Source organism: Gallinula chloropus (genome assembly GCF_964237585.1).
Source record: "Gallinula chloropus genome assembly, chromosome: 7".
Lineage (NCBI taxonomy): Eukaryota > Metazoa > Chordata > Aves > Gruiformes > Rallidae > Gallinula > Gallinula chloropus.
The window spans coordinates 2,127,430-2,139,768 of NC_140092.1; the positions used below are offsets into that span (position 1 = coordinate 2,127,430).

Sequence of the window (12,339 nt, forward strand, 5' to 3'; positions counted from 1 at the left end):
TTAATTTTGATAAGTTTCCCAATTCAAACATTAATTTTAATTCAGAGTGTTTATTTATTTTTATAAGTAAAGCTAGACATACTTTTAAAATACATTTAAGAAGATTACAATTCAAACAAAGTATTTCAGCTAATCTCATCTATTTTCCTTACCTTGGCTCCATCAACTCTAAGGTTTTTTATTTTCATCTGTAAGTCAGGACATTTTTTTTCTGAAAATTTCAGGGTATTGGTAAACATTTCTGACCTTATCCTAACCCAGCCACATTTTACATGGTAACTGGCTTACAGCAGATAAGTGAATTCTATGAACTGTGCAGAAGCACGGGGTCAATGTTTTCCAACAGTGTCTAAAATTAAGGTCCTAGGTGGAAATTTAACTTCTTTCTTCCATTCTTTTTATTTATGTATTCAGTCTTCTAAAACAATACTTCCCCCCCACTCCCCCACCCCCACAAAAAAAGTGTAAAAAACTTCTTGGTCCATGCTTAAAGCTAATTTTGACATGTCATTGAAAACATTTCTCATATTTCTGTCCTTCATTCTGGAAATATTCACCATTCTGATTTTTCTTTCTTTTAAAAATAAGCTTTCATGTATGACTGCAGTCATAACATTATATTATAATAATAATATAGTCATATTATATGTATTATATATACTATTAAGTCATAATATAATAATATAATATATTATGATATATAATAATATATACATAATATTTATGTCTTTATGTATACAAGTATTTATGTATATACCTTCTTCAAACCTCTGCTCTCCCTTGTACTGGCAAAAATGTATTTAATTGACCTACTATTTTATTGAGAGGCAAAAGGGTAATTTTGTGCCTGAAGTTGAGAAGGTGGCTTAGACATATGGCATGATATTAATTTTCTCTCATCTCTTTCCCAGGCAAGTCATTTGCATCTTTCTGCATCCAGAGCTGTAAAAGGGAGATCCTGTAACTTCCTCAGAATTCCCAAAGCTGTTAACAGGAGACACCAAAGCATCTCTGCCTGTATAAAATGTTGAGATCTTATGGCAGAGTACCACTCACAAGTGCTTCTAATGTGGTGTTGCAATACACTGAGCAATATTAAAAGTGGAACACTGCTACCTCCTGACTGACATTTGATTCTAAAAAGGACATTTTTATAGACTTTGTCTGCCTACACCAAGTGAGAAGTTATGGCTGGACCTTGCCCAGCTCTTGACCCAGCATGGGAGAGTCCCAGAGGAGCACTTGGGCTTTGCAGTCCCAAAGCACAGCAGAAACCCTGTATCTCTGAGCTCTACCTAGCAAAGATGTCTGAAAACGGAGTCCAGATCTCCTGCTCCTGCAGAGAAGAAAAGCATTGCTCAACCCTTCGGCCACAGCAAGTGAGAGAGCCACTGCCTTTGCTGGAGCCCACACAAAGAACAAAGAGCAAGACACTGCTCCTCTCCTGGACAGACTGGAACCCTCATCCAATCCCACCCTAGTTTAAACCTGTCGGTGCTGCATCCCAAACAGCTGTGAAAGCACTTCAACACTGAACATCCTGCAAAGTGACACCAGGTGGAGAAAACTTATTTCACAGGTATGGCTGAGCGACACACACAGGATGTATATTAACACCAAAGAGGACTGGCACCAGTGCATTTAATATCTTAAACTGACAGGAGATGTTTGCTTATTCCCAGGGATCCCGGTCCGATTCCTGTAGTCATAGTTACACGGGAAGCACAGCTCCTTATGCAGCTAGCTGTTGACTGCTTTTGGCACCAAGCTTTGCAAGACAAACACTCTGCAATTCCTCAGTGCTACCTGAGCAGCTTCCCTTGCCAGACCTTCCCACCAGACCTCCTTGTGCAGACTTAGTGCCTTCCAGAAAAGAGCAAGAGCATTTTCAACTCAAGTCTGAAAGCCAGTCCAATGACCAGACAGGAAATACTGTTTAGAGGAGTGAAAAGAGGATTGTAAACCTGTACATTATTGTAGACTCAGCAACTGCAGCAGAAATTAATCCTGTTCCATTTTGGACAAGTAGTTTAACTAACTCATTTTTGTGAGAGCAGAAATGATACCATCATATTCAGATGATTACCTATGTCCAGAACCAGCCATGTCTGATAAATACTAAACAATCTTGAAAAAAACATAGAAATATGTTTATAACAGTTACTTTCAGCATGCTGCAAATCTTAACATGCTGCTCAGCATTGCAGGGATGTGACACAAAAACGCCTTATAAATATGCATGCCTCTTGAAATGGGACCATAAAAATACTCAGCATTTACTTAGGGATCACAGGTGCTCTGCAGACTTCAGTATTATTGTCTAAAGTTTATAAATAATGAAACCAAACCAGACTAATTCTGTACTTCTTGCAAAACCTTGTAATCTGGCCTCAAGGTAGTCTGTCAAATCATGTCATGTCAGAGTGATTTCGTACAAAGCAAATGATATTACAAGGTGCAAGGCAATGGGAAGTCAGGCTTGAGGAAGCCTCTGGCGTGCTCAAGGTCATAGAACCTGAAGTCAGGTCTCTTGGCTAACAGCTCCCTGATCGAATCTTCCAACTACCACCCTTGAAGAGATTCTTTTTATGAAATATAGTTAGGGATGTGTCAGCGTTTTCATTGTTATCCCAAGAAAACTGAATAGGCAGGCGGAGCATTCATCTAAATATTTTTGTTCAGTAATTGTAACTGTGAAAGAAAAAGGTTTAACTTGGCCTAGAGGTGCCTTGTGAGGTATAACAAGGAGTAATGCTCAGAAATGGAAGAAAGAAAAGCAGGAAACCAATAAAGCACTGGAAGGAGATTAAAAGATGGAAAGACAGAAAAGCGATGAAAGGTTGCAGAAAGTCATCGTGAAAAAAACCACTGGTTAGACACAAAACAAAACAGAAGATCCCACCTCAAACACAAATCAGGAGTTACGAAGAATCCACATTTCATCTGACAGCATTCTTCTGGTATGAAGGGATGACAGCAACCTAGTGCTTTGCTCTCACAGATGGAAAAAATCTGTCTCTACCGCGAGACTGAGAGGCCACTGTCAACAAGGTTTCAGAGGTGGCTTAGTTAAACAGAAGAGATTTCAATTTCTAGGAGTAAGTGACTTTCTTCTGCCTGTCAGAAACATGGGGGGGCAATAATCCTGATTTTTTTTGATGGCTATATTCAATTGAATGGATGCTGGCTGCATGAGAAGGATATATTAGAATGTATTTGTCACTCTGATCCTGCCATTTCAGGAGAAGGTTGCTGTGGCAGGGTGCTAGGGCTACTGGGAATCAGGGCTCATTTCAGAGTTAGAGGTAAGCAAACAGTTAGATTCGCACAGCCCAGTGAATGCCACAAAGGGTTCTTACAGAGGAATCACAGGAACACTTAACTTTCACAGTAGTTTAGGAGTCCTGTACAAATATTTGTGCTGTGACAGCAAGACTGCAGCAGCTGACTGGTTTAAGCAGCAGTTTTACTCCTAGCACAGCAGGGGGGCAGCAGGCATGATGATTCTCAGTAGGGTAAGCAGGCTGCCAGCCCTGCAAAACGGTTGTGGCAGCAATTTAAACCCTGCTCATTTCCACTGTGCTTCCATGCTAACTCCTGGGGAAGAAAAGAATCCTGCTGCATCTCTGCTCCTGAGAGAGCAAGAGAAGTTTGTGTGGTCAGCACGAGCAGAGGGAAGTCAAACAGCTGCAGCGAAGAGAAGCAGAATTTGACATGTCAGGAGGCTGGAAAACGTTAGTAGAGCATGAAGCAGTGAAGCTGGGACTTGTGCTGCCGTTCCATCACTGGGGAAATGGGGAGGAAACATACAGGTCTCCAGGAGATGCAGAAGATCCATCAACAAGCATGATGAATGTGTTTCAAACACACTACACCGTTATTTGCAGGCTGCCTGGGGAATATGTCTACTGCACGTTGTCCCTGCAGACCCCCTGAACAGTATTACTCATCTTTCTTCAAACACTCTTTAGAAGTTTTCATATGACCCTCTTAACATTATCCTAGTGGTGAGTTACTGCTGGGCTTGTGTTCTCTGTTAAGATCAAGGAGTTCCCGGTCTCCCCCCTTCCTTAACACGGGACCCTTGACACAAGCCCATCTCAACACACAGGACAACAGCAATAGATGCAAAGAATCTAAATTTATCACACAAGAACCTTATTTTGCATGTGCCAGTTTCAGCAGAAACCTGACTCTGTTCTATAGACCCTCACCATACCCGTTTCATCCCAGCACACAGGGAAACCAACTCCATACTGAATAAGTACTGTAAGATGGTTGTTACTAATCCTTTACCATTTCCCTCTGTACAATTAGCTTCCCTCTCTTTTCATGTCTTTCTTTTTGCAAAGATTCAGAGCTGTTGATATAACCACCTCTTCCTTTCTGGTTTTATCCCTCACAGACTTCACACAACCCTGAATCGGCAACTCTCTACTCACTCTTCACATGGACACCTTCCCCTTTGGATACTGTCCCATACGTTATAATTTGTCTCCTCATTATAGTTAATTCTACAAGCTCCATGTTGCATCAGAAAATGTTCCAGGATGATATTCCTGGGAATGGACAGCCTTAAAAAAAGACACATGTGATCCTCACAGCTAATTATTAGAAGACAGTTATAGCTCTAGCAAGGACCCAAGGAAGTCTGCCACGCTGGAGAAGAGCCTAGATCTCACTGAGGTCTAGGGACCTACAGCAGAAAACGTTGGTTGATTAGTTGGTTTTGGCTTTCCCCCTTGTTGTTGTCTGAAGTAGGAGGAATCAAGAAGTCCTTCTAGACCAAAGAGCCTGCAGGCCAGCAGGACAAGGGAAACATCCGACCTGCCTTGAGACCTGCACAGCAAATCCACCCCCCGCCCCCTCCCTCCCCATCCTGGATCTTCTCTGGTGTAGGGCTCAGATTTAGATTTGGGTCTGAGTATAAGCATCTGCATTTTAAAATAAAGAAATTTGAAATGACAGCCTGGCCTCAGTTTTGCAAAACTGCCCTTGTTCTTAGACATACCAAATCAAAACCCCAGATGTTAGAAGCCCTCTGGTGTGGAACATTACACTCCCCCACTCAGCTCCTCCCTGACCAGCCACCCACTCAGCAGCACACATTGCCACAGGTGCTGAGGGAGCTTCAGACCTGCTTTCTACTATATTCTCTTGATTGACTATTCCTATTTCTCCAAGCAATGACCCCTGCTCATCATAATAGGAAATAAAACCTTGCTGAAAATATGATGCTCGGATTCCTTCTCTTCCCAGAATTACCAGGAGGGAAATGGATGTCTCTCAAGTACAGAATTGTATGCACAGTGGTCTCTTACCACTTGCTCACAGGTTTTTCCATTTTCACATAAATCTTTTTTATGTTGTACTCCCACCAACTAGTCTTTTTTTTTTATTTTTTGCTTCACTACAGTAAATTTAATTTAACATTACGGCTTTTTGGTAGTTGTTGGTCTGCTTTTATGATAAATGAGTTTTAGACAGGAAATTCATAAAAACAGAACAAAAGAATCTATAATAAGCATACAGTAAAGACAGGACTCTCTTCCTTAGAATAATTCTATGCCGGAGCACAAAAGAACACGGAAGTTGCACATTAGGCTATGAAATCACAGCAGAAGGTCAATCAATTGAGATTTCAACATTAAACATCAAATAAATTATAGGATAGAATAATAACACAGAATATCAGTTTGAGTGTGCACCCATTTAGCCCACACACCCTCTACCTTGATGAGTAATTATCCTACATCTAAGTCAAACCTACACACTAGGCATGGCAGTCTACTGCTCGCTTGTATTGTTAGAATCATAGAATCATAGAATGGTCTGGGCTGGAAGGGACCCCAAGGGTCACAGAGCTCCAACCCCCTGCCACAGGCAGGGACACCAACCTCCAGGCCTGGAGCTACACAAGGTTGCCCAGGGCCCCAGCCAACCTGGCCTTGAACACCTCCAGGGACGGAGCACCCACCCCCTCTCTGGGCAGCCTGTTCCAGCCCCTCACCACTCTCTCTGTAAAAAAACTTCCCCCTAAGATTTAATCCAAACCTTCCTTCCTTTAGCTTCACTCCATCCCCCTTGTCCTGCCATTATCTACCCTTTTAACAAGCTGATTCCCCTCCTGTTCCTCTGCTCCCTTCAGGGACTGGAAGGCTGCAATGAGGTCCCCCCACAGCCTTCTCTTCTCCAGGCTGACCCAGCCCAGCTCCCCCAGCCTCTCTCCATAGGGGAGCCAGGTTTGCTGCTCTGGGTTTTTTTTTGTGGGGTGTTTTTTTCTTTTTTAAAATGAGCTGCAGTCTTTGACCACAGTATACTCCAGGTGTTAGACAATAAAACATTGATAGGTCAAAGGGAGCATGGAGCAAAAAAGCTTAGAGCCAGCTTCAGACTTGATGGTTCAATGTTTTGGTAGACATGAAAGCAGAAAAGCATTCAAAGACAACCATGCATCTCATCAACAAGAGCTGGGGATTCCTTTCTACATCTGCACAGAGAAGACCAAGATGGAGAAATGCACAGAAAGAGTCTACAAAATTTTTAGGGAAGCCAAACCAAACCTTTCTCTGCCACAGATGGAAAAACAAAGAAAAATCGTTCCTACTGTTTAAGAGAGAGGGTATACTTGAAATAAAACAGTAATACTGCTACAACCTTTGACTTATTGGAGATATTACAAGGAGTTAGAATATGAAAATCACATCAAAGTTATGTATTTTGGATGCAGTCCTGTTTACATACAATGTGTGAAAAAGCCCTGGTTTCTCAAAACACAGCAGGAATCAGTCAGACAGGGAAAGCTGTAGCTCCTAGCCTCCATTTAGCCAGTACTTAACACAAATACTTTTCTAACAGCCAGATTCCTAGTGACTGTGCCATGCATGTTTTTAATTTTCAGCTGCTCCACTCTGCTTCTCAGAGCTTTATCACAGCTTTTCTACGTGCCCATACTCACACCCCGTCAGAGAGCATCTGTCACATGTTCTCCCTGTATGCCTGGTTTCAGTGGTGCTACATGACCCAACGACTTCTAGCTAACAGCTCTGTGAAAGCTCTGCCTGGTTTAGCCTATTTAGTTCCACTTGGATTTAATAGCTTCATAGACTGATCATCAACTAGGCAACTGCTCATCAACTGTGTGTGAATAAATCCTGGGATTTCTGGATAGGACTGTCTCTCACAGCAAGCCATTCCACAGGGAACTATGGGTGGAAACAACAGTGATTACTGGGCAGGCTTCTGGAAGCATCTGGAAAGTCTGAAGATGAACTGAACAGTCCTGGACAGAAGCATGAAGCAAAATGATGCAGTCAGGTCGTATCAGTGCTGTGGTGGTGCATCACCAGAACAAAACTGAATGGTGACACTGCTTATAAGGAAAGAACACATCACTGTAGAAAGGTGATGCATCACAATACAGGGATTCATATTCTGCAATTTCACAGATAAACCCTCCTGAAGTAACTGCTCAGGTTATTGAAAGGAATATTCCATAGCTGACAACTTCTACTAATAAAAATGTGAGATAATTCTGCTCTGCGTGTTTATAGACACTCTGGAACAGTCTCTAAGGAAAGTGATACTTGAGTAGAATTATTCCTTCCAAGTAAATACAGCCACATTGCATCTTGACAACTTCTACTACCAATTGTTTTGCTCTGAAAGACAAATGTCAAAATGCTTTAGGACTGCATTTACCCCTAAGTGCTTATAAACATTGCTCAAGCCAGCTGCATCTCAGGAAATGTTTTTCTAGCTGTGGCAAATACCCTTTTGCCTTTTATGTGTAATTGATACTATTTTAAAGTATCAGCAGTTAAAATATTGTACAGGACAGCCTATATCCTTATTACTATCTTAAGTGCTCTGCATGGTTCATCGGGCAAGAATACACGTTTGTCATCTTGCCTTTTAGTTTGGAAAAACATGTAGCTATTGGTTATTGTGACAGCTGGGGAATGTAAGTGTTCAACCCATTTAACTAATAAGTCAGTGTATGCACAACCAACATTTATTTTCTCTTAATATGGAAAGCCTGAACACACACTGCTTAGCTACCTCTTTCCCAGAAGCCTACCAACAGAAGGATGGATGTATCAGTTGCATTAGCACCAGTGAAAATGAGAGAGTATGCTGAATGGTGGGAAAAACATCAGTGTGTTCATTCAAGTCCTCCCCAGCAACATTACACAAATAGAATGAAAGCAAATGTGCAATTTCCACATCCAACAGCATGTAAGCACTACAAATATATGAAATAGTTTGTTGATAATTTAGCTCAGTGGAGCTGAATTCTGCTAACATTTGTCTTCTGTGGAAAGAATTTACTTTGTTCAGCCGACTCCAGATTGACACTATAGAAAGCATAATTCCATACTCCATGAACCATATGCATCACTACCAAATCAGAATTACAATGCTGTTAAGGAAAACAGAGGGAACAAACCAAGTTATTTCCCTTCATACGGTACATTATGGGATGCCTGCACTATTTGCATATGGCATAGAGTAATGACATAGGTTATCAGCATAGAGTATTTACTGAAAGGGAAACAATTACATAGATTCTGTTGTTTAAAGTGCAGGAAGACCCCTTATCAATGCAGAGAACTTCAAGGCCAGCACAGAGTGAGTCTATGTTATGTCAGAGATCAATGAAAAAGTGCTTCAAATGGAGAAGTTAGCCTCAGAAAGCTTAGCTATGAGGAATCACCTTCATCACTCTACAACTTTCCAGAACCAGGTCAGAACAACAGTTTCAGTGTCTTTGGCTCCAGGTTTATACCACATTAAAAAGAGCCAGAACGCAAAGCAAATGTTAATGCATCCTTAGGAAGCATGAACTCTTGTCATTGCAGATTAGCTGGCCTGCTACTCTATTGCTTCCTAGCATTCAGAGTGAGCTTACGTGGTCTTTTGCAGGTAGGTGCAATTATGTTCTACTTGTGCTGCTGGCTGACTGCTACCCAGCTCTGAATCACAAACAATACAGCCACAGTTCACGCCTCCATCCCGTGATTTCATCAGAAAGCCCATTCAGAGCGATACACAAAGCCCTCCAAAGCTCTGCTCTCAGAGGTTTGTCATAATTTCTCGTCAAAACCGGGTTTCATAGCTTGAGTCCTGTGGTAACCCCAGCAACACAATTACTGCATCAGAGTTCTGCTGTGTTCAGCCAGAAAAAGAGCCAGACTGAGTGAATTCACCTCAATCGTCAAGAAACTGCGTAGACGTGACCTTGATGCAACTCCTGCCTGATTTGCCTCTTAGACCTATGAACAGTACTCATCACAACTCATCTATACAAGGGCAAGAGAGAAAAGGACTATGCCACTCGTGTGCATGGGTTTAGTAGGGTTGTTTAATTCCTCCCACCAGCGAGTGCAAAGTCCCCAGCATTCCTGTAATTTACCTTGTAATTTTGTTCTTTTTTTAGACTCTCTTTCCATGGAGCGCCACGAGAAAAGGGTGTTGTTTTACCCTCTTCATCTTCTAATCCACTTCTTCATGAACAACATTATAATTCTGGGGAATTTTAACTTCTTAAACAACAGGGTAGGGATGATAAGAAGCACAATTTTTTTTTTTTTCCTTTTCAATCCATCTTAAGAAAATGCAAACCAGAGCATTTTTTAGGGCACTAAAAATTTGCAGTAGAATTTGCTGGATAAAACTCACAAGTCCATTGGTCTGAATGGTGTAATTGCAGCCTACAGAGTTGAGGCATGTTGGTTGCAACTCTAAGCCACTCCAGGAGCTGGTATACCAGCACCAATAAACTGAAATGTCAGTCTAAGAACTAGACTGGAGCCTTCTAGCAAGTATTTTATCTAAATGCATTCCAAAACAAAAATAGTCTTCCCTCTCCTTGCATGTCTTTGTAGGAAGCTGCAGTGAGATTGTTTGGACCCATGAGACTTACAAAGTCATTTATAGGAACCTCCATAAGATCAGTCAGTCTTACTCTCAGGATTACAAAGAACTATGACTTCAGTAGGATCAACTACCTGGAGGCACCCACATTTCTCCATTGACTTCAGAGGAGAGGGCTTGCCTAGATACCTAAATATGCTGAGCTAAAACCAAGTGAGATGAATGTTCTGATGACACTGAGGTAGAAATGACAAGCAGTAAATCTGCAGCATCATTCCTTTGACAAATGAGGTCTACAATGGATAAATGGAATGGAAGAATAGAATTATACTTAACATGTAAATTATCCAATCCCCATCAATGTTTTTTATCTCTGATTTTATGCATATTCCCAGTCTCTAAGCAGTAGCACAGGACTACTTATGATTTGAAGTCCATGCTCAGCTCCAGTACACATGGTCGGCACTCCAGGCGTTTCGATTTTCAGCACGTTTCACAAGATGTGTACTGGTTTCCAGTACAACTGACAAAATTCTTATGACATGGAGACTCTTCACCTCACACGTGTGACTGCAACACCTCCAAGGCTAGGCTGAAGCTGTTAGTTACAGAATTTAACTCCAATGCCTTCACCGGTTTTGTACCATCTATGTCTGTCTATTTGCATGTATGGGTATGTCTCCCTCTGGAATCATTCACAAGCCCCAGAAATCCTTTCTGCTCTGCTGGTTCTGTTGTTTGTATACTACTGGAAAACATCTTCACAGAAGCAAACCCAGGTATAAAACCAGCATATTTAATGGCTACTCAAAGAGCCTTTCTATAACAGATTGATCCCAATATGGTATCAGTTTGCTAAGCAAGCTTGGTATCTCAAAGTATTTCAGATTGTCTTGAGCAGAATATAGATTTTTCTAAGAGTTAACATGAGATTTTTTTGTGAACATTGGTGTGTCCTTCAGGCTTGAAATTCAGCAGCAATCTTACCACTGCTTACTGTGTCACATAACTGGCACAACCACATTGTCTCTGACCATGCTGTGCTACACTGGCTTTTATAATGTAGCTGCGTGAGCTGGGAAAAATCCTCCACAGAGCACTCACTGTCTCTTAGTTTTTATCCCCAAAACTGAAATGCATGAAGATTTTTAATGGTTTTTTTCTTGATCATGAAATCGCCAGTAGATACCACCTCTGAAACACTGAGTGTGCTGAAGCTTTGTACTTGGTGGTAGTTCCCCTTCGAGAAAGGGAAAAGTAATTTCTAACTTTGCAGAAGGTTAAAAACACTTTACTGAGCTCAGACATAGCATGGCTTGGGCACAAAACCTCCAGTGACAACTGCAAGGGAAATAAAATATGTACTTAATCATCCCAGCAACCTCACCAAGTTCCACTGATTTTTGATTAAGCAGAACAGACAGATAAACACAACGAACATTGTCCTTCCAATCAGTGGCCTCTGCGTGAAATCAATGCTCCTGCATTACCCTGGAGTTAAAAGGCCCTTATCAAGAGAAAATTCTTATTTCATGAAAGACCTACTGTGCCTGTGTTATTCACAACGTATTTCAGAATTCTCGCCGTTTAAATCAGGGGCATTTTGCAGACATAGAAGGGTTGTTATTGTTTTTTTTCCTCATAATCACTCTTCCTGTTGCTTCTAATATAACATCCATTGTAAATACACTCAATGGGTCGATTTTGCTCTCACTTATGAAGTCCACTTAATCTTCCTAGGCTCCATGAAAAGCTTTTTCGTTCAGTAATGATGCAGGAACAAGTTTTTTCTAAGAACAAGTTTCAAGGATGGGTTTAGTGGTTTGTGGGGTTTTTCTTTTAATTATGGCTTTTCACAGCATAAACATCATGCTCAATGAGAGCCTGCCCAATCCCTATGCTTTATATTAAGGAACATGGAAAGGACTTGAAATTGTGCATAAAGGATGAAGAGGTTGAACACAAGTCCCAGAATTTAGGTAACTGTGTGGAAACCTACAGGAGTTGTTTTTCCATTTCTTTGGAAAACTCTATGGAAACTCCATTTCCAGGTATCAGTGGCACCAAGGGTTTTCATAGTCCCTCAAGGCATTTTTTCTTTCTATATTATTCAGCTAGGCTAAATATGTCACTTTGAGATGTCACAAATTCACCTGAGGTGACCTGTGACTTTGTGAAACACACTTCCCTGTATTTTGAAAACCTGTAAAACACATTTCAGGCTATTGCAGAATTTCAACTGCACTACAAAAAGTCTCTTTTTTTTCACCACATACCTTTTTTTTGTTGGTGGGACAAATGTAGAAGTTGTCGATAACAGTGGCAATCCCAGGCTGTAGGTTCAGCTTTGTGTATAACGTCCCAAAATCTGAGGACCTGAAAGAAATCAAACACCTGTAAGTGCTCTCTTCTACAGGCTTCAGCACTGAAACTGCAAAAAAAAATCTCACTTTGTAAGACTAA

The 12,339-nt window shown here is 41.2% G+C and overlaps 1 protein-coding gene across 1 annotated transcript in view; it reads right to left on the minus strand.

The window, feature by feature from the left end:
- Window positions 1-12,339, minus strand: part of SORCS2 (sortilin related VPS10 domain containing receptor 2) — a gene marked incomplete at both ends in the record, with an annotated part of 500,666 nt that overhangs the window by 191,453 nt on the left and 296,874 nt on the right. The window contains one exon of the mRNA XM_084266658.1: window positions 12,153-12,252. Within this exon, the coding sequence (XP_084122784.1) occupies window positions 12,153-12,252 (100 nt within the window). The remainder of the gene's footprint in view (window positions 1-12,152; window positions 12,253-12,339) is intronic.